General features: G+C 41.1%; 1 protein-coding gene across 1 annotated transcript in view; it reads right to left on the bottom strand.

The window, feature by feature from the left end:
- FREM1 (FRAS1 related extracellular matrix 1) overlaps nucleotides 1-23,455 on the bottom strand; it is a 176,080-nt gene that overhangs the window by 124,149 nt on the left and 28,476 nt on the right. The window contains exon 2 of the mRNA XM_075279348.1: nucleotides 2,638-3,125. Within this exon, the coding sequence (XP_075135449.1) occupies nucleotides 2,638-2,877 (240 nt within the window). The 5' untranslated portion in view covers nucleotides 2,878-3,125. The remainder of the gene's footprint in view (nucleotides 1-2,637; nucleotides 3,126-23,455) is intronic.

Genomic DNA, 23,455 nt, shown 5'->3' on the forward strand with positions numbered 1-23,455 from the left:
ATGTCCTCAGGTCCATTCCTTATGCCACTGTTCGGTCTCAGCGGTTACATGATCACTGAGGCCAATCAGCAGCCCCAGCAGAAGGAATTTGGGACACCGTAGCTGGCAAGGACTTCTGCTGCAAGAAGTCAAACGATCAGAAAGACTGGACCGCACTGGGAGAACATCAGGGTACCAGGGACAGACAAGTATGTTTTGGTTTGGTTTTCTTTTTTTTTCTTCTTTTTTGTTGTGAATGAACCTCAATTGATGGCAATGGAAAAGTCGAAAAAATGGTATAAAAACACTAGTTGCTATTATTGTAGTAGAAATTGGCGTTAAAATTTTAAAATTGGCTTTTATACAATGAAAAACAGTGCAGATTCTTTCCACTTTTGCTATTCTCAATAAAATTGTTTGATACACGATTTATGTTTGTGCAGGTTTAGGTGCATGTGTAGGTGATGCAAATAAGTAAGAATATGGTACTTTTTCTTAGACAAGACAAATCCTGCAAAAATCAATGAAAGTCTGGCTGAAAATCTTTCTTTGGCTCAATTCCCTTTCTGACATGGTAAAATGAAATTCAGGACCAACCAAATAATCCATCGGGACACCTCTAACAATGCCTATGGAGCTGAGGTGGGCAGACTTCCATGTCTGCTATTTGTACACAAGAGGGTGCTGTCAGGGGTGAACCTACCTTTTTTGCCGCCCGAAGCGGACAACAGAAAGCCGCTCCCCTACCCCCGGAGGAGGGGGCGGAGCGAAGGGGGCATGGCGGAGCGGCGTTAGCAGGCAGAGAGGGAGAGGACCTGCTCTCTGCCTGAGCGTGAGGGGAGGCCGCTGGAGCAGTGCTGCGTCCACAGGGCCTCCCCAATCCACCGCTCGGTGACGGTGACGCTAAGCCAGTCCAGGACAGCTTGTCCTGGACTGGCTTAGGTAAGCAAAAATGCCGCCCTCCCCATGGCCCTGGCATAGTGCCGCCTGAAGCGTTCGCTTCAGGTCGCCTCATGGGAGTTGTGGCGCTGCTGTCATTCTGGATACAAATACAAAATTGCAGCTCAAACACCTATCACTATAATGCCTCAAGTCACATCTGGTCTGAAAAACATACACTAGTAACTCAAAGAACAAAGTACAAGGCTCACTGTTTATCAGTCGCTAGCAAGAGAATGTAGACTATTCTGAATCAGTATAAGCGGAGTGCCCAAAATCCATAGATTGAGTTAGGACAGCACAGACAGTTCTACAGGCCAGAGAGGATACACTATGCCAGCAATGAAACATAGGAGTCGAAGATGACTTCCTACTCTTACCCCCAAAATAGTTACTTCCAGATGCTATTTGACCTTATCCCAGATTTCAGCTCCATAGAAGAGAAGAGTACTCTACATTCTGTTGGGGAAAGATAGAATAAACTAAAAAGTTCCTTATACACACTTTTCTATTCTCTGTACACCCCTCATGCCCACTACTACCACCCAAATAATTATACTTTGCTTTGGTATTGCTGATATTTTTTGGTTCTGTCAAAAAAAAAACAGAGTGATGATGGATATATAGATAGCATAAGTTTCTGCCCACATGTATGAGACTGTTGTACCCAGGATAACATACTAAACAAGGCAATATGTGGATGTAAACTGCTGAACTGCTGTATGAGCACACACCTGGGTACAGAAGAGAAGAGGTGCTGTGTGTGTTTTTTCGAGCACAGTTTGGTTAAGGAAGTCTTGCCACTTTTGCAGAGCCCCTGAATTGGCAGTAAAGGGAATCCGCAGATACGTGACCCCATTTTGGAAACTACACCCCTGAAAGAATTTAGCAAACGGCATCAAAAGCTTTTTAACCCTTGAGTGTTGCAATAATTTAGTTTCTAGAAATGAATGTGCAATTTATAACAAAAAGTATAATTTGCCATTTTTCCAGATCTACATTATTTCAGTTCCGTTGGGTACAGCATATTGTGCACTGAAATGATGAATTTCTGGAAAAATTGCCATTTTCACCTTTTACCATTAGCTGCACATTTATGTTTAGAAAATAGATTAATGCAACACATGGGGGTTAAAAATGTTAACTTCCTTCAGGGGTGTAGTTTCCAAAATGAGGTCATGTGTTAAGGTAATCCACTTTACTGGCATGTCAGGGCTCAGCAAAATTGGCATGGTGTCCAAAAACCAAATAGAGCTTCTTCCCTTCTATGCCCAGTTGTGTGCCCAAATAGCAGTTTATGCCCACATATGACAATGTTATGTACATCATCCTGGGTACAACAGTGTCATACATGTGGGCATAAACTGCAGTTTTGGCGCCGATGTGATAATTTGTGCCAAAAACTGCTAGACAAAAGTGCCAAATAGGCATGCTTTAGCAGAAAAAGGCAAGGCTTAACATACACTTTGACAAAATTCTGGTGCAAAAAAATTGTAAAATAGGTCAACCAAAAGGCGTCATAAAATTAGACAAAAGCATTTGCAGAGGCACCAAATTTTTTTTTATCCAGCATACTACTGTGATAAAGTTGGCACATCTAGTCTAGCTTGAAGTTGTCTACACTTCAACAGTAAATATATACATTATTAAGCATTATTATAATACTTTGTGCATGTAAAATTTTGTTTTCTGATTAAAAAGAATCTTAAGCATTCTTACCTGCGGAAATAATTTTCCAACTCTCTGGGTTATCGGTTCAATAACAATAACTTCCACTTTGCAGGCATCTTTTTCCTTGGGGATGGTAAACTGTAGGTCATTTTCAGATAGGTAGCTGACCTGTCCTTTCATCACTGTCATGCCATTATTGACTCTGATAAAGGAAGAGCTCAAAAATCTCAGAGTCACTAATATTAAAGCAAGTGATGGATACATGTGACATCTCCTAAAGATAGTCATCTTTATCTACCCTGACATATATTCCAGCATCTATGATCTTCAGCTTGAGTCTGTTCCCTTTTCAAGATTATTTTACACACCATCAGGCAGTGGCTATTCTTCCGTCATCTGTTCAACATGAATAGTTGCTCCCTCATCCAAAATCTTGACAACAACAAGCCCTTTCAGGAAGTTGTGGAGCTTTAATAAAAGTCGTTGAAGAATCCTGACAACGCCAGACATTAATGTTCTCCTTTCATTCTCTAATCCTACAAAATAGGAGGATAAAAGTAGGAAGTGAAGTGTGAGATCACTAAAACAGCAGAGAAAGAGAATATAGATTTCTCTTGGCTATAACAACATAACTTTGGGACGTTATTATAAGAATGAACATAAATAATGATTTAAACCTACACACAGATTGCACAATCATTAAGTATTATTAATTATCTCCCTATATTATAAAAATGAATTTCTGTCTGTCTGTCTGTCTGTCTGTCTGTCTGTCTGTGCTCTAATGCGAATCAAACGACTGGACCGATCTTCACCAAATTTGGTATGGAGATACTTCAGGTATCCGGGAAGGTTTAAGACAAGACTCCAACTCGCTCGGACGCACCGTTGCTGAGATACAGCATTCCAAACACAGTGCCCCCCCCCCCTTAGCCAATACAAACCTGCAAGTCTTTCACTCATATTCCAACTGCAATACACACGGTCACTCCACATGCACAATACAACACTGATATCCAAACTGAGATACACGCATCAGAGGATTAGATACACAGATCAGCACACAGTATCACACGCCAGAGGATTAGATACACACGTCTGCACACAGTCCCACAAACCAGAGGATTAAATACGCACTTCTGCACATGGTTCCACATGCCAAAGGATTAGATACAGGCGTCTACATACAGTTCCACACTCCAAAGGATTAGATACGCGCATCTGCCCACATTTGTACACGCCATAGGATTAGATACACGCGTCTGCACAGAGTACCACATGCCGTAGGATTAGATACACACGTCTACACATAGTTCCACACGCCGAAGGATTAGATACGCGCCTCTTCACACAATACCACACAAGGGAGGATTAGATACGTGTGTGTGCACACAGTACCACACTTTGGAGGATTAGATACATGCCTCTGCACACAGTACCACAAGCCAGAGAATTAGATACGCGTCTCCGCACACAGTATCACACGGGGAGGATTAGATACACGCATCTGCACACAGTACCACACGGGGGAGGATTAGATACGCGCGTCTGCACACAGTACCACACGGGGGAGGATTAGATACGCGCGTCTACACACAGTTCCACACGCCATAGGATTAGATACACGCCTCTTCACACAATACCACACAGGGGAGGATTAGATACACGTGTCTTCACACAGTTGTACACGCCATAGGATTAGATACACGCGTCTGCACACAGTAACTCATGCCGGAGGATTAGATACGCGTGTCTACACACAGTACCACATGTCGTAGCATTAGATACGAGTGTCTGCACACAGTACCACTTGCCGTAGGATTAGATACGCGCATCTACACACAGTTCCACACTCCAGAGGATTAGATACGCGCATCTGCACACATTTGTACACGCCGTAGGATTAGATACACACGTCTGCACAGAGTACCACATGCCGTAGGATTAGATACACGTGTCTACATACAGTTCCACACTCCAGAGGATTAGATACGCGCGTCTGCACACAGTTGTACACGCCATAGAATTAGATACACGCGTCTGCACACAGTACCACATGCAGTAGGATTAGATACGCGAGTCTACACATAGTTCCACAAGCGGAAGGATTAGATACGCGCCTCTTCACACAATACCACACAGGGGGGGATTAGATACGTGTGTGTGCACACAGTACCACACTTTGGAGGATTAGATGCATGCCTCTGCACACAGTACCACAAGCCAGAGAATTAGATACGCGTCTCAGCACACAGTATCACACGGGGGAGGATTAGATACGCGCGTCTACACACAGTACCACATGCCATAGGATTAGATACGCCCGTCTACACATAGTTCCACACGCCGAAGGATTAGATACGCGCCTCTTCACACAATACCACACAAGGAAGGATTAGATATGTGTGTGTGCACACAGTACCACACTTTGGAGGATTAGATACATGCCTCTGGACACAGTACCACAAGCCAGAGAATTAGATACGCATTTCCGCACACAGTATCACACGGGGGAGGATTAGATACGCGCGTCTGCACACAGTACCACACGGGGGAGGATTAGATACACACGTCTACACGCAGTACCACATGCCGGGGGATTGGATACTCATGTCTACACACAGTACCACATGCCATACGATTAGATACGCGCGTCTGCACACAGTACCACATGCCGGGGGATTGGATACGCGCGTCTACACACTGTTCCACACGCCATAGGATTAGATACGCACCTCTTCACACAATACCACACAGGGGAGGATTAGATACACGTGTCTTCACACAGTTGTACACGCCATAGGATTAGATACACATGTCTGCACAGAGTACCACATGCCGTAGGATTAGATACACGCATCTACATACAGTTCCACACTCCAGAGGATTAGATACGCACGTCTGCACACAGTTCCACACACCATAAGATTAGATACACACATCTGCACACAGTACCACATGCTGTAGGATTAGATACGCGCCTCTTCACACAATACCACACAGGGGAGGATTAGATACATGCGTCTGAATACAGTACCACACTTTGGAGGATTAGATACATGCATCTGCACACAGTACCACATGCCAGATAATTAGATACGCATCTCAGCACACAATACCACACGGGGGAGGATTAGATACGCGCATCTGCACACAGTACCTCACGCCAGGGATTAGATACACCTGTCTGCACACAGTACCACACGCCAGAGGATTAGATACACGCGTCTGCACATAGTACCACATGCTGTAAGATTAGATATGCACGTCTGCACACAGTTTCATTTATCGGAGGATTAGATACACACATCTGTACACAGTACCACACCAACAAGGATTAGATACTTGCGTCTAAACACAGTACTGCATGGGGAAGGATTAGATACAGCTTTACTCCAGGTATCCATAACAACTAATCACAGGTTTTTCACTGATATCCAAAATGAGATACACATAATCACATGATGCTTATGGACATACACACAAACCACATATAAAATACACCAGTGCAAAACTGGACAATTCTTATGAGGCCACTACACAAACATAACATGTAATATACCCGTGCGAAGCCGGGTCCTCCCTCTAGTAATAAATATTAATCACTAAATTAATTAATCATTATTAGTCATTTATCAATCTCCCAATATGGAAAAGTATCAGGACAATTCTTAATTCGGGTGTTAACAAACCTTGAGGATGGGACATGGTCCCGAAACGCATAGCCTTGTTTGGTGAGCTGATTCTTTGAGATCAAGATTAGAGATGAGCGAGTAGTACTCAATCGAGTAGGTATTCGATCGAATTCTACGGTATTCGAAATACTCGCACTCGATCGAGTAACACTCGCTATTCGAATGTAAAAGTTCGATGCAGAACGACCATTGATTGGCCGAATGCTATACAGTTGGCCAATCAACGCTGGTTCTTCTCCTACCTTTAGAAGTCTTCTCCGTGCAGCTTCCCCACGGCGTCTTCCGGCTCTTCATTCACTCTGCCAGGCATCGGGCCTGGGCGAGCTGACTGCACATGTCCGCTTGTAGGCATGCGCAGTCGGCTCTGCCCAGGCCCGATGCCTAGAAGAGTGAATTCAGAGCCGGAAGATGTCGCGGGGACGCTGCAAGGGGAAGACTGCTCGGAGGATCCAGCCCGACCCTCACTCGTGGACTTGGTAAGTATAATTTGATCGAACGTTGCCTACCCCTGAAACGAGCATTTTCCCCCCATAGACTATAATAGGGTTCGATATTCGATTCGAGTAGTCGAATATTAAGGGGCTACTCGAAACGAATATCGAACCTCGAACATTTTACTGTTCGCTCATCTCTAGTCAAGATGTGACCATTTTACTATGGATTGGAATAAAAGTTAATTTTTAATACCACATATGTTTGGATACATTGCAGTTCAGTTGAAGCTGGATTTTACCGATTAAGTGCTAACAAGCAATTACAAATAATTGTAATGGGATAACATTGTAACAAGTGAGTTCATGAAATATGTGGAAAGGGAAGAAATTTCATGTTCAACTGTGATTAGTATTAAAAAGTGGAAGCACAGCAATTCAGTCATAATAGGTTACAAAGCGGGGTCACCAAGTTTTAAGGTACATAGTATAATAGTGTATACAGTCATGGCTGTAAGTGTTGGCACCCCTGAAATTTTTCCAGAATATGAAGCATTTCTCCCAGAAAATTATTGCAATTGCACATGTTTTGTTAAATACATGTTTATTTCCTTTGTGTGTATTGGAACAACACAAAAAAGGCAAATTGGACATAATTTCACTCAAATGTACCAGACAAAATTGTTTGCGTCTTTTCAAAACCGGACACATATGGCTGGCCGTCTAAAGTATGCCACAAGACATATAGGAGACACAGCAAACGTGGAAGAAAGTGATCTGTTGAACTTTTTGGTCTTCATGCAAAGGGCTATGTGTGGTGGAAAAGTAACACTGCTCATCACCCTGAGCACACCATCCCCACTGTGAAACATGGTGGTGGTAGTATCATACTGTGGGAATGCTTTTCTTCAGCAGGAACAGGGCAGCTGGTCAGAGTTGATGGAAAGATGGATGGCGCTAAATGCAGGGCAATCCTGGAAGAAAACCTGTTGGAGGCTGCAAAAGACTTGAGACTGGGAAGGGGATTCACTTTCCAGTAAGACAATGACCCTAAACATAAAACCAGAGCTACAGTGGAATGGGTTAGATCAAAGAATATTAATGTGTTAGAATAGACCAGTCAAATGTCCAGACCTAAATCCCATTGAGCATGTGTGGTAAGACATGAAAATTCCTGTTCACAGACGTTCTCCATCCAATCTGGCTGAGCTTGAGCTAATATGCAAAAAAAAAAATGGGCAAAAATCTCAGTCTCTAGATACGCAAAGCTGGTAGAGACATACCCCAAAAGACTTGCAGCTGAAAATGCAGAGAAAATTGGCTCAACAAAATATTGATATTTGGGGGGAGGGGCTGAATACTTTTGCACATCACTTTTCATATTTTTATTTTATTAAAATTTTGAAACTTATGTATCATTTTTGTTCCACTTCACAATTATCTGCTACTTTGTGTTGGTCTATCACTTAGAATCTCAATAAAATACATTTAAGTTTGTGGTTGTAAGGTGACAAGGTTGTAAAAAAGTTCAAGGGTTAGGCGTACATTTGCAAGCCAGTTTGTGTGTGTGTGTGTGTGTGTGTGTGTATATATATACACTGCCTACCAATAAGTATTTGGACACCTGTGGTAGAATAGAAAAACAACATTTATTCATATTTAATAGTTGGTAGAACCCAGCAGATGCTTCCTTACGGATGGTATTGATAGACACAATACTCCCGGATGCCTGGTGAAACTCCTGATGTATGTGAGCCAAAGGTTGCGAGCGGTTCTTCTGAATTTCTCTGGCCAGCACCCGTCGGTCTCTAGTATCTCCCCGTTTTGGGGGTCTGCCAACTTGGGGCACATTTCGACAATTACCGTTCACCTTCCACTTTGTAATCACATAGGCCACTTTTGATTTTGGGTAATTCAGCTCACTTGCTATGTCCCTTAAGGATTGACCATTTCTGTGGTACCCCACGATTACCCCTTTCTCGAAATCAGACAACTCTACACTTCGTGGCATCTTGCATGCAATTAATGCCAATGCTGTTTCCTATTTAATGGTGGAAGGCGTGACGTACATCACGACCACAGATATCTTCATTTGCATGGGTGTCCAAATACTTATTGGTAGACAGTGTATATCTCAATATGTGTAGGGTTCTTTTCCCTGTCTGCTAATGGGTCATTTATTTGTACGCTCTTTTCTCATTTTCATGATAACACTCTTGTCAGAATTGACTATGGAATTGTTACATACATTGCAGGGGAAAAATGCAGCATGTCAATCTTACCTGTAAAAACACTCGTTTATCCTATGGATTTAATAAGAAAAGAAAAACTACAGGGAAAAACGCAGCAAAAGCGCAATGAAAAACACTGCGGGAACAAAAAACGCAAAAACACCCTTACTTCCAGATCCGCCATTAATCTAAGTTCCATCTACTTCTGAAGAGACCATGCAAATGGACCAGGTTAAACTTTCTGTTGCTTAATGCTCATTCAGATGCACTGCCAATCTCTATCAGTATTGTGGTGACAAAGAGGATTATGCCTGTAACAGTCCTTAGAGGGTGGCATCCCAACAACTTGCAACAGTTAGTCTCTACTGTAGGTGAAGATCTTTCTTCAGAACTGTCTACCTGTAACTCTGATTTCTTATGAACCCATGTTCCTGTAATAGCTTTCCTCGACTCCAGTTCTACTTTTAATTTTATTCATCACCAAATTCCTACTAGGCACTTGAAAAAAACTTTTATCACAGCATGCCTGGAGATTAAAGTGGGAGCCTCACTTCTGGAGAAGATCTTGCTGTATGTCCTGCCTGATTCCGTATACCCACTGCTCTTGGAGTTGCCCTGACTATGTATGCATTCATCACTTAGTGAATGGGACTCTGTACAAATTGTCCAGTCCAGCTTCCCCACTAAGGTTTATTCTGTATCTCTGCCTTCTGAAACCCCTCAGTCTTAATCCTGTCAAGTTGTTTCACTGGCACCCCAGCTGGTGAGTAGTTCAGTTAGTTAGCAAGTTTTGGCTAGCTACAGGATCTCATGAGTCTCAGTCTCCTGAATTTTTCATCAAGGACACCACAACCACCATCAGTCTTAGGAAGGCTTACCATTAAGATATGCCCTGGAGGAATACTACAACCACCATCATACACCCTGCAGACACCCTTCTGCATTGAAGAAACCCTGAGGAATGCCAGGGAATCTGGAACAGATCCTTACTACTGTGACCACAACTAATAGGTACTCACAACCTCATAGCCTTCTTCCCATTGGGTTGCTACATATGGGAATATAAGGAACTTTGTAATATATCTTATTAAAAAAAAAATATGATTCTTAGATTTCTACTGAACGGAGGAAGCAGAAATTGTGAAAAGCATGATAATTTATGGAATTTATATTAGAAACCAATATAACTTTTTACTGTACAAAATAAATAACCTTTCTATGTACTTTAAAGCTGGGCAGCTGCTCAGGATTTGCCCAGGATTTGAAAAGCTGCAATCCTGAGTATTTAATCCTTTAGTCAATAGTGACCATGGAATTTAAATGGTTTTGGAGGGAGGGGGCTTCCTCTGTTAGACATTGGCACCCCCGCAATTGTAATCATGGGTTGCTGACGCTGTTACATGGCAGTCAGGGGCCCAATAAAGGCTCTCAGGTCTTCCTTTAGTGTATCCCTAATAGCAAGGCATGGCCTGAAAGACTGCCTGTCAGATTCAGACAGACAGCATAATGCATTACACTACATAAGTCAAAGACCACAAGTTCATGCCCCTATGAAGACTAAAGAATAGTTTAAAAGGAAGATTATACTTATGCAATTCTTCTTTCCATAAATCCAAGCAGCAGCACAGATGTTAAAGAGGATATTTCCTCCACTACCAGTAGGACAGGTCACATAATACAAAACTTAGCAAGCTGAGGCATATCTATCCCCCCCATGCCACTGTGTTATAAAAAGCAACCCCAAATACTGAAAAACATCTTTATTTGATGGGAACAAACGTGTACTTCTGTATGGACTACAGAATAGAAGCATAAATATAATTCCTCCTTTCCTGGTCATACTACACGGCAGCACAAAGACTAGGGAGATATAGCAAGATTATGATGGAGGGAAAGAATTAAATAAAACGGTTTGGCCAAAGGCTGCTTCTTCTGCAATACCAGTGTCCAATCTGTAGTGCTTCATGAAGGTATTAACTCGAATCCAAGAAGCCGTCCGCAGATTTATTCTACAGTGAATCTTCCTTGCTCCACCCAAGATGCTGCCATTGCCCTTTGCAGTGAGCCCACACTACCTCTGGAATTGTTTCTCCCACCACTTGGTACCAAAAAGAAACTTGTTTTAGCCATGTGGCTAAGGTTGCTTTGGAGTCCTTTTCCCTTTCGTGTAAGTTCAAACATGACAAATTGGTTCTCCATCTTAGTGAATCATGCAGTTCTCTCAGTATAAAACCACAGACTTCTACTCACATCAAGAGTATATAGTTGTTGTATAAAGGGGTCTAAATTCTGCAAAAACAATCTTGGACTGGAACAATAGTAGAGTTCTCAGAATTAATCTGCCAGGAAGGAAGGACACATAAGGATCTAAGATTGCCAATACCTGAATGTCACTGACTCTATTCAATGACCTGAATGAAATAACTGATAGGTTAAAAATTTCAACCTAGGGTATCCAAGAGTTCAAATGGTTCCTGAGTTCTCAGCACTAGTGGTAGATCCCCACCAAGATAGGGTTTTAAGATATTCTAGTGCAGTCTCTTGAGTGCCCTCATAAATCTCTTCAATAAAGAAAATCCAAAATCATCTGGATTGAAAGTTGCTAATGTTCCAGCTGTTGACTACCACACCATGCCTTGAAAGCCTCAATAATCTTCCTGTAAACTCTAGAAGTCATTGGTACTCTGCACGGCATTAGAGTCTCCATCACTGCACCAGAGAAACCAAGTGATATTAAGGCTAAGGTCCCACGTGGCATCCTGCAGCAAAAAAGTGCTGCAGGAAAAAATGTGGTGGCAACACACCCTGATCTTGCCATGCTGAGGTGAAAGCCTACAGTTTTCCACCCACTGGGAGTCCTCTGGTGCCAAAACTATAGAAGAAAGATGCCTTAGTCACTCTTCTCCTTCCAAGAAGTCTACAAAAATCCCCACAGTGGGAAGGTGAACCTCTATAGTCCTCCTGAAACCTTGCCCTCACGTTTCAGAAGTATGAAGCAGAAGACATTGTTCTACAAGTCAATCTTCATCTAGCTCTCTGAATAAGCGAAAAGATTTACCCTTCTTGCCTTAAAGCTCCTCCATGAGATTGTCCAGTTCAATGTCAAAAAGTCTCCCTGGTCTATATTCCTAAGGGTCCATTCACACACAGGTTTTTTTCACTGATTCTGGTGCGGAACCCATTGAAATCAATGGGAGGCTTATTTTTGTGCGCGGATTCTGATGCAAGTTTCGAATCAGAATCCGTGCCAAATTCCTACGTGTGAATGGACCCTTAGGGTCAGTGCACACTGAGTGTTTTGGTGCTGATTTTGACGCTTAATCAGCATCTGACCCTTAGTGCACAGTGCATTTTTGAATATTACATTCTCATTCCAGGGTTTCACCACAGTAGGAGTTGCTTTAGTGATTGACTTGACGCTGCATTTATAGCATAGGACCCTACTCTATGACATACTTAAAGAGAACCTTTCATCACTTGGGGCACATGCAGTTTTATGTACTGCTAGAAAGTCGACAGTGCGCTGAATCGGCTTTCATGTTCTGTGCCCCGAGTGAAGAGCTATTGGTGCCGTAGCTCTTCACCATTAGAAGGGCGTTTCTGACAGTCAGTCAAGAATGCCCTTCCTCACAGTACCACCTATAGCGCTGTACTGTGAGAGCAGGGGGGAACGTCTCCCTCACCTGCTGACAGTGCTCGTCTATAGATGAGTACTGGGGGTGTTCCTGACTGTCAGAAACGCCCTTCTAAATTCAGCGCACTGTCGGCTTTCTAGCAGTATATAAAACTGCATGTGCCCCAAGTGGTGAAAAGTCCTCTTTAATAGTACTTAAACGGATGAAGACGTGAAGTCTACATGAATATGTAGTAAACATGAAGTTTAATATCGATCACCCAGCGCTGCTGGGCATCAGTTTGGTGCTACGTTTATTGCTTAATACTAATAATTGTCAAGAAGACTTTGATAATTACTTTTATAATCATTTCTTTTATATATCTACTATGGCTCAGCATCTCAAAATCAATTGCTAAACCTTACCCCTAAAGAACCTAACATCTGCCTTTCCTATAAACACGCACATGAAGAAGCAAGCGGTGAGACAGACTTTAATCTTACAAAGTGGCGCTAAGGTGAGTAGTACAAATGAAGTGTTTACAAGCAAAGCTTCCTCGAGTGCCTGAGGCAGTATTTTAATTGGTACAGCAATGACCTTCTATTCAGCTATGGGAAGGGGAATTTATTGGAAAAATAACCATAATTATGTGCTCTTAAAAACATAAAGGTTCTGAGGATGAGCTCTAAGTGTATAACCACACAATCAAAGCATACAAAGAACACTGCAGATGTTCATCCCAGCAGGTAACACATTACATTGTAGGATTAAGAAGCATAAAACACTATGGGAAACATGTACAGTATTACATAAATCATAAATAACATTTATCATAAAACATTTCAATTAAAGGGGCTCTATCATTGGGCAAAGTCATTTTTAACTAAGCACATACTTGGATAGCCTTTAGAAAGGCTATTCCACACCTACCTTTTGTATGTAAATCGCCTCAGTAGTTTTTGAATGAGCCCGTTTTTATTTGTATGCCAATTAGCCTCCAGCGAGCACAGGAAGTCTAAGAGAGCAACCTCTCTCTGCTGTGTGTGCGAGCAGGGAGATAAGTCATCATCAGCAGCAGCAGCCTGTGCTGTACAAACAGAAGAGAGTATGCTCACTGAGCCTTTCAGTGCTTGTTGGAGGCTAATTAGCATATGGATTAAAAACGGGCTCATTCAAAAACTACTGAGAGGATTTACATACAAAAGGTAGGTGTGGAATAGCCTTTCTAAAGACTATGTAAGTATGTGATTAGTTAAAAATGACTTCCCAATGATAGAGCAGTATGGGAGAGCAGAACATACCCTATATGCAGTTGTAAACTGCTGTATAGGTACGTGGCAGAGCTAAGAAGGGAAGGGGCACTATTTGGCTTTTGGAGGACAGTTTTGCTGGAATAGTTTTTGGGTGCCATGTCTAATTTACAGAGCCCCAAAAGTACCAGTATAATGGGGACCCTCAGAAAGTGACCTCATTTTGGAAACTAAATCCCTCAAGGAATTTATTAAGAAGTATAGTGAACATTTTGACCCCATAGAACAACAGAATGACTTCAAAACAAAAGAATCAAGGTGCTGCTATGACCTTGTGAAAGTCCAGACCTCAATTCAATTCAAACGGAGGAAAATGGCGCTGAATTTGGTGTGGAATCCACGTCAGATTCAGCGCTGAAAAAAAAGCCTCCCATTGATTTTATTTTCTGCCTCCTATTTTCTGCTAGCAGAAAAAAGAACCCATTGAAGTCAATAGGAGGCTTTTTATTCAGCGCTGAATCTGACGTGGATACCAAACACCAAATTCAGCGCCATTTTCCTCCGAGTGAATGCACCCTAAGGCTTAGGCCCCATGTAACAAGCCACAACCAAAAAAATGCTGCAAAAAAGACCACAGTGGAAATGCGTCGTTTTTTTTCCGCAGGGTTTTCACAGAAAGTCTTCAGGGTTCGGGAGTTAGCCAAAATCCCATTCACTTTGCAGGTAATATAAAACACTGTGGCCCTGGCCTAAGAAAGTTCTACATGAATGAATGCCCATCAAACCTCAACTGCAGCAACTTATTCATGAATTTATCAATTTGTGGCTTTTTTTTTTTTTAATGGTTCAGTCTATGTGTGTTGTTAATCTGAGTTTGTACTTACCTAATTATAAGACCTTCTAAGGACTAGATGTTTTTATTATTGTGCCCTGATATGCAAAAGCATGGATTTCAAAGAGAGCGTACTATGTTTTTCTTATGTACAAATACTCTTCTATTGCTGACTGACAAACCAGAACATTTGTCAATCTGACACCTCCTAAAGGGAACCTGTCAGATTGATTTGGAACACTAAACTACCCAGAGGTCCTTATAAAGCAGGGATTTAATGTACCATATTGTCCTGTTTAAAGTCATCTCTGCCCAAATGAAAAAAAAAACAAAAAAAAAACCCTTTATACTTACCTAGAAATTAGTTTGTTCAGACTCATCTATGGGGCTCTGGAGCTTGCACCTTGCAGGTGTCGGAGGCCTAGCAAGTGCGCCCTGAATCAGAGGTGTACTTTTCTGGCTTCACTGAAGAACCGCACAGGTGCTGGGAGCACAGCGTAAGTATAAAGAAAAAAATATTTTTAGTGAAGAAACTTATGTCTGTGCAACTGGGCAATTTTGGACATTAAACTCTCCATTGCATAAGGACCTGTGGGGGAGTTTAGTGTCCCAAGTCAGGGTCCATACACACAGAGGAAAATGGTGAGGAATTTGGTGTGGAATTTCAGCACTGAAAAAAAGCCTCCCATTGACTTCAATGGGTTCCTTTTTCTGCTAGCAGAAAAGGGACCCATTGAAGTCAATGGAAGGATTATTTTTCAGTGCTAAAATTCCACACCAAATTCCTCACCATTTTCCTCTGTGTGTATGGACCCTCACTGCGATAGGTTCCCTTTATATGCAGCTATTACTCTGTACAATTAATTTACTGCAACACCTTTTGTATTGCAAAACACCACCATTGGCAAAATGCTATGTGAAATTATATTGAATTATATACTTTCACACCATTGTCAACAATTGAACTGCGAATATAATCTTTTAAAAGCAAACATTTAATCTGGTTTCAGAGATCACATTTTTCCATGCAATGCCACCCTTTTTCTATAGCAATACAGAGAAGATTTTCTTTCCCATGACCAAATAGTTTAACGCAGGATAAAATGAACCAAAACAATCAGAAATTTGAGAAAAGATTAAGATCTAGATTAATTCTAACAATACATTTGCCTTGATAACCTTAGCACAACAGTTAATGGATACCAGATGTTAGAAACTGGGTGGCACCAAACAGAAAATGGAAATAAACAGGATTTCCTTAATTATATCAATTAAATGTACTTCCATGTATGTTTTGGAAATTGCATTAGACTGCAATGTTTTTCTCCATAGTTTACATTACCATGAAAAGGTATCTGCCATCTTCCAGATGTCTACTTCTTATTCACATTTGGCATAGGGATTTGTCCTTTACATGAAACTCAGAGCATACCTATGTAAACACACGTTTGCTACGGCTTATACGGTGCTAAACAATATTACAATGCTCCAATAATTAATCCTTTTTTAGGGGAGGTGCTTGCCTGTAGTTTTTTAGACACATGGTAGCTATATATATATATATATATATATATATATATATATATATACACCTGCCCACACGTAACCTCAGATCCTCCAATGACTTCCTACTCCACTCTGCTCTCATCCGCTCCTCACACAACCATCTCCAAGATTTCTCCCGTGCATCCCCCATACTCTGGAACTCCTTACCACGACACATAAGACTGATCCCCACAATCACAGGCTTCAAGAAGGCCATGAAGACTCACCTATTCATGAAGGCCTACAACCTCCGATAACACTATCACCACACTGCCATCTGTACAGTCTCCCCCTCTCCTTCTGTCTCTACCCCCTTCCCTCATAGATTGTAAGCCCTCGCGGGCAGGGCCCTCTACCCCACTGTGCCAGTCAGTCATTGTTAGTATTATATCTACCTGTGTATTCTGTGTACTGTATGTAACCCCCAAATTGTATGTAACCCCCAAATGTAAAGCACCATGGAATTAATGGTGCTATATAAATTAAAAAATAATAATAATAATAATAATAATAATAATAATAATAAATATATGGTTCTTTAGTAAAATTAGCCCATTTGATGACTGGTTAATGCTACGGGCTTATTGTTATTTGTGAGACAAATTTGTGAACCTAGTTGAAAAGTGATGAAGAATTTAAAACCAAAGAAGCCACCAAATATTATCCCTTTATGGCAATATATGTGATATCAAAATGGTTTTATTTTTTTTTTTGCCAACACTTTGGCACCAACAGTGTGCTATTGTGGAATGTGATGGACCAAGCCACAGGACATGTTTGGCTGAGTGTTGGCAGTGGTGGAAGCTGTGGCAACATGAGTAGCAGTAAAGTATGGAATAATATGATGGACCAGCTGCTATGGTCTGCAGGTTAACTAAAAAAAACAAATAAAACAACCTGCGGAGCTCAACTGGGCTCTGAGCCACAGAGCTACCCTGGTGTGAAGGAGGCCCGACAGTTAGTGTCACTGCCAGGCCACTACACCATCTGGGTGAACTCTTTTAGACTCACAGAGACAGCTTCTGCAGCTCAGAGTGGCCACAAAAGAAATAAGAGTCTAGTCAGCACTCCTGGGCTAGACTGAGACCATAAGAGATATGTACTACCAGTGCTACCTGTAACAAACAGCTTGCTGACCAAGGAAACTTAAAGTGAGATTCTATCTAAAGAGGAATTTCTAACTAAGGCCAATTATAAAGCAACAGCACTGGAACCATGCACACAGATTCAGGAATGCAATCCTGGAATGAGGCTAGGGCAGCGGGCTGACCCACCTGCCCCCTTAAATAAGAAAGGGCGGTCCCAAACCAATCAGTCCAGCTGCCCATGCTGAGAACATTGGCTGACACCCTTGTCAGTCAGACAACCAACCACGCCCAGCTGCTGCAAGGAAGTTAACCCCTGCTAAGCAGGGCTGCCAACAAGTAGGAAAGGGTGACAGCTGCAGCTGGAAAGATGCAACAACAGAGGAGCGGCCCAGAACCTGTCCCCTTGTCCGCAGCTGCCACACTGTCCTAACCCCAGCCATTAGGGCATGTCTTTTTGAGTGGTGGCAGTGCTGGTAAGTGTTTAGGAGTAGCTGGCAGCATCAGCAGTACAGTATATGAAAAATAATACAGAGAGATGATGGAACCACTATTCGGAGGTAATTGTCATAGGTATGTAGAAATCCTCATGGATACATTCGTGATTCATTTCAACAAAAGTAATATTTTCTAAGCTAGCTGTGGACAGCTAAAAATATCAAGATGGATGACCAAAAAATTACATAACCTGCTAAAAAGGAAACATACAAAAAGTGGAAGATGGGAACTATACCTAAGGAAGAGTACACAGCAGTCTGCAGACTCTGCAAGACAAGCATCAAAGGAGCTAAGGCTGAACACGAATTGAAGCTTGCAAAAGAGGCAAAGAGTAAGGTAAAAGGATTTTGGGGATATGTTAAAAGCAAAAGAAAAGTGAAGGAGACCATTGGAGTCCTGAAGAATGACAAAGGAGAAACAGTTAACATGGTGGAACAGCAGGTGGAGCTACTAAATTCATATTTTGTATCCGTCTTCTCCCAAGAAACTAATGGAAATATCGACATTAATGGTGATGGAGATGAGGGGAAGGAGGACTCCAAGCTGACTATAAGCGAAGGTCTGGTAAGAGAGCACTTAGCCAAGTTACAGGAAACCAAGTCCCCAGGACCAGATGATTTACACCCTAGAGTCCTGAAAGAGATAGCAGAGGAAATAACAGAACCCCTTGCTATAATCTTCGGTAAGTCATGGGAAACAGGAGTGGTCCCTTTAGATTGGAAAAGGGCAAATGTTGTCCCCATCTACAAAAAGGGGAAAAGGGACGATCCAGGAAATTACAGGCCGGTAAGTCTGACCTCGATAGCAGGAAAAATCTTTGAGCAAATTGTCAAGGAACATTTACTTCAGTACCTGGATGGGAAGGCATTAACTAACCAGAGCCAGCACGGCTTTATGACCAATAAATCTTGTCAGACTAACCTGATTTCCTTCTACAACAAAATCACTGAATGGTTGGACCAAGGGAATGCCGTGGACATAGTATATCTTGACTTCAGTAAGGCATTTGATAAAGTATAAAGTCCAAAACTAGAAAAATAGCTACAGCCCTCATCCAAAGTGACATACAATTCAAAAATAGGTAAAAAACCTTGTGCACTCACTCTGTCCGTTTGCTGGTTGCTGTGAATCGTGGAACCTCAAGACCGGTGCCAGGAAATCTCTCTCGGCTGAGATGAGGTCAAATGGAAGCAAATTTGAAGAAAATCCAGCACTGCAGTCAGGTATCCGTATAAAATAAAACTTAACTTTTATTGACTTGTAGTTGCTACATTAAAAAATCTGTGTGCAGCAATAGGAGTAGCAGAAGCCTACGCGTTTCGGGATAGACCCTTACTCATGGCATACAGAGCTGTAATATGCTGCAATCTTATATAAAAATAAAAGAGACACACATAAAATCCAGGCCCCTCCCATCTGCACATAGACAGGAAGTTAATTAATTAAGCAACATCTGTGATACATGCGATAAGATGCAAGTGAAACAGGAACAAAAGCAGACAAAGTTGGCTGATTGTAGTCAAAATAGTTCAAACAGGTTAAGGTAAATAAGTAAATAAATCATAATTTTTAGTGACATAGATAAAACGTGACATGACCAAGAGATGTAACATCTTCATTACATAGTTGTGGCACCATACTGAAGAAACATAATGACAACATCCCTTTCTATGGTGCATAATGCACCAGGAGGATAGAGTACGTATTATACTGAGAAAAAAAAAAAAACACTGAGCTGAACACCGTACTGGAACATGAAAGTGTGATTTGTGTATGATGCTCCAGGAGGATAAGATAAGTATAACTACATTAAGAATTGCATGTGTATCATACTGGAAAGAAAAAGGAGAGAAAAAAAAAAATTGGAAAAAATGAATTAAAAAAAAAAAAAAAAAAAAAAAAAAGGGAATTTTTTTATTTTATTTTTTTTTTTTCTCTTCTTGAATAAATTTTTTTTTTTTTTTTTTTTTGAAAAAAATAAATAAAATTTATAGAAAAATAATAAATATTTGAAATGTATAATTGATGCATAAAGACTATAGGAATATAGGATGAATTGTTGCAGTTAGTACAATTAATAAATAAAAGCTAAGTCAGTACGGAAGTTCATTCCGTGGGGGAATCTAGTTTTGAGCATGAAAATCCAATAGGCTTCTCTACGTAAAAGTTTTTTCTGCCAATTTCCCCCTCTGACTGGTTTGTTAACCCTCTCTATCCCGTATGCTTTGAAGGTGGTAGTGTCCCCTCCGTGTATTTCCCGAAAATGCTTAGATGCCCCTGAGCAATGTATAATATCCAAATTGCTACTGTGGTATAGATGTACATTGCTCAGGGGCATCTAAGCATTTTCGGGAAATACACGGAGGGGACACTACCACCTTCAAAGCATACGGGATAGAGAGGGTTAACAAACCAGTCAGAGGGGGAAATTGGCAGAAAAAACTTTTACGTAGAGAAGCCTATTGGATTTTCATGCTCAAAACTAGATTCCCCCACGGAATGAACTTCCGTACTGACTTAGCTTTTATTTATTAATTGTACTAACTGCAACAATTCATCCTATATTCCTATAGTCTTTATGCATCAATTATACATTTCAAATATTTATTATTTTTCTATAAATTTTATTTATTTTTTTCAAAAAAAAAAAAAAAAAAAAAAAAATTTTATTCAAGAAGAGAAAAAAAAAAATAAAATAAAAAAATTCCCTTTTTTTTTTTTTTTTTTTTTTTATTCATTTTTTCCAATTTTTTTTTTTTTTTCTCTCCTTTTTCTTTCCAGTATGATACACATGCAATTCTTAATGTAGTTGTACTTATCTTATCCTCCTGGAGCATCATACACAAATCACACTTTCATGTTCCAGTACGGTGTTCAGCTCAGTGTTTTTTTTTTTTTTGTTTTTTGTTTTTTTTTTTCTCAGTATAATACGTACTCTATCCTCCTGGTGCATTATGCACCATAGAAAGGGATGTTGTCATTATGTTTCTTCAGTATGGTGCCACAACTATGTAATGAAGATGTTACATCTCTTGGTCATGTCACGTTTTATCTATGTCACTAAAAATTATGATTTATTTACTTATTTACCTTAACCTGTTTGAACTATTTTGACTACAATCAGCCAACTTTGTCTGCTTTTGTTCCTGTTTCACTTGCATCTTATCGCATGTATCACAGATGTTGCTTAATTAATTAACTTCCTGTCTATGTGCAGATGGGAGGGGCCTGGATTTTATGTGTGTCTCTTTTATTTTTATATAAGATTGCAGCATATTACAGCTCTGTATGCCATGAGTAAGGGTCTATCCCGAAACGCGTAGGCTTCTGCTACTCCTATTGCTGCACACAGATTTTTTAATGTAGCAACTACAAGTCAATAAAAGTTAAGTTTTATTTTATACGGATACCTGACTGCAGTGCTGGATTTTCTTCAAATTTGCTTCCATTTGATAAAGTATCACATAACCTTCTTATTGAAAAAATGATTAAGTATGGCTTTGACAAAAAATCAGTTAGGTGGATTCACAACTGGCTTAATGATCGGGCACGACAAGTAATACTAAATGGCTACACATCGAACTGGAAGAAAGTCAAAAGCGGGGTGCCGCAGGGCTCTGTTCTGGGCCCAGTACTTTTTAATATCTTTATAAATGATCTGGACGATGGAATTATTGGGGAACTCATAAAATTTGCAGATGATACGAAGATAGGAGGAATAGCCAACACTAGAGAGGAGAGAGAGTGTATTCAAAAGGACTTAGACACACTGGAACGATGGGCTGAGGCGAACAAAATGGTATTTAACAGGGACAAATGCAAAGTTCTACATCTGGGTAACAGAAATGTAAAAAACATATATAGTATGGGAGGAATAGAACTAAGTGATAGCATAGGGGAAAAGGACTTGGGCATAATAGTAGATCACAAATTCAACATGAGCCAACAGTGCGGTGCTGCTGCAAAAAAGGCTAATAAAATTCTGGGATGTATTAAGACAAGCATTGAATCTAGATCAAGAGAGGTCATTATTCCGCTGTACTCTTCCCTGGTCAGACCACACCTGGAATACTGTGTACAGTTCTGGGCGCCTCAATTCAAGAAAGACATCGATATATTGGAGCAAGTCCAGAGAAGAGCAACCAAAATGGTGGAAGGTCTGCAAACCATGTCCTATGAGGAGCGGCTAAAAGAACTGGGATTGTTTAGTTTGCGGAAGAGAAGGCTGAGGGGAGATTTAATAGCAGTCTACAAATATCTGAAAGGTAGTCACAGTGCAGAGGGATCTACCCTATTCTCATTAGCACAAGGAAGTACAAGAAGCAATGGGATGAAACTAAAGGGAAAGAGATACAGATTAGACATTAGGAAATACTTTCTGACAGTGAGGGTAGTGAGAGAGTGGAATAGGCTGCCACGGGAGGTGGTGGGCGCTCCATCAATGGAAATCTTCAAGCGGAATCTGGATAAACATATAGCTGGGATGATTTAGGAAAACCTGCACTCGCAGGGGGTTGGACCCGATGGCCCTTGAGGTCCCTTCCAACTCTACTATAAGAAAAAATAAATAAATAATAAGACAGTTTTGTAATTCTAGGTGTTACAACACCACTCAGCCATTACAAGTCAGGCCAGATGAAATAAAACCAATGCAAACTGTGCCAGCTCCTTCTCTTGTTCTAACCTACTGGCCCAGAATTCCACAGGGCCACAGTTACCTGCTGGTATACAAGTGCAAAACTGTACCTGCTGGTGTAGTTGTTGGCTGTCAGTTGCCTTTTGTAGCTCCAATAGGTGATGCAAGGTGAAAAATTTATGGTTCATCATCTTCAAGATACTGTACTGGTTGCTGATGCTTTTAGTCCTGATACTAAAGTAGATACATTTTTAGTAGAGAAATAATGATGGTTAGATATCCTCCATCAAGGTTGAATGCGTGCCATCAGTTGGCAAAAGACAGTGGAATCTGTAACACTCAGGAGGGCCAGGGCTGGTATCACGGGTAATATATCAGATGTGGCCGGCTTTCAGGGGGTCCCTGGGTCCCAAATGTGCACAAAATCTCCTTTTTGATGTCCCCGACTACCCACCCCCACTGATATCTGACAATGACAACAGACAACCAGGCTTCGGGGGGTAGCCGTTGCTTTTTTTTACTAGCAGGACAAAGTAATACAAATGTACATATGGAGGAATTCTTCACATACAATACAGTGATCTTTGTAGGTAGTGTCCAGTTAGCAGATGATGGAGGCAGAATGCTTTGGATAGATTAATTAGTAGTTGCTTGGGTAGTTAACTTGTATATACTTGTAAAGATGGCCTGTATCCAGGGGGTTAGTCCTCAACAACTGGGTACACGTATGTAGAATAGCAAATACAATTTTTTTTCAGCAGCGGGAGACCCTCAATTTCTGCCAGACTAGCTATGGGCTTCTTAAGTATAGATTTGTCCCAAAGACTTACTTGGATAGAGAGAGATGTGTAGACGTCCCAGATGTATGGATAGGCAGGTCCATAAGCTTTTAGTGCTTTTTAGGCTCTGAGTTTCAGAGGAAAACACTCGCTGAGGCGAATCTTGAGTACAGAGGAACAGCCATCTCTGTTGGAAGTACTCTCAGATTTGGCTGCCATTTTCAGCTCTCCATGTGCTGTGTCTGCTGCTGTCTCTACACAAAGGACCAA

This window comes from Leptodactylus fuscus, chromosome 1 (genome assembly GCF_031893055.1).
Source record: "Leptodactylus fuscus isolate aLepFus1 chromosome 1, aLepFus1.hap2, whole genome shotgun sequence".
Classification (NCBI taxonomy): domain Eukaryota; kingdom Metazoa; phylum Chordata; class Amphibia; order Anura; family Leptodactylidae; genus Leptodactylus; species Leptodactylus fuscus.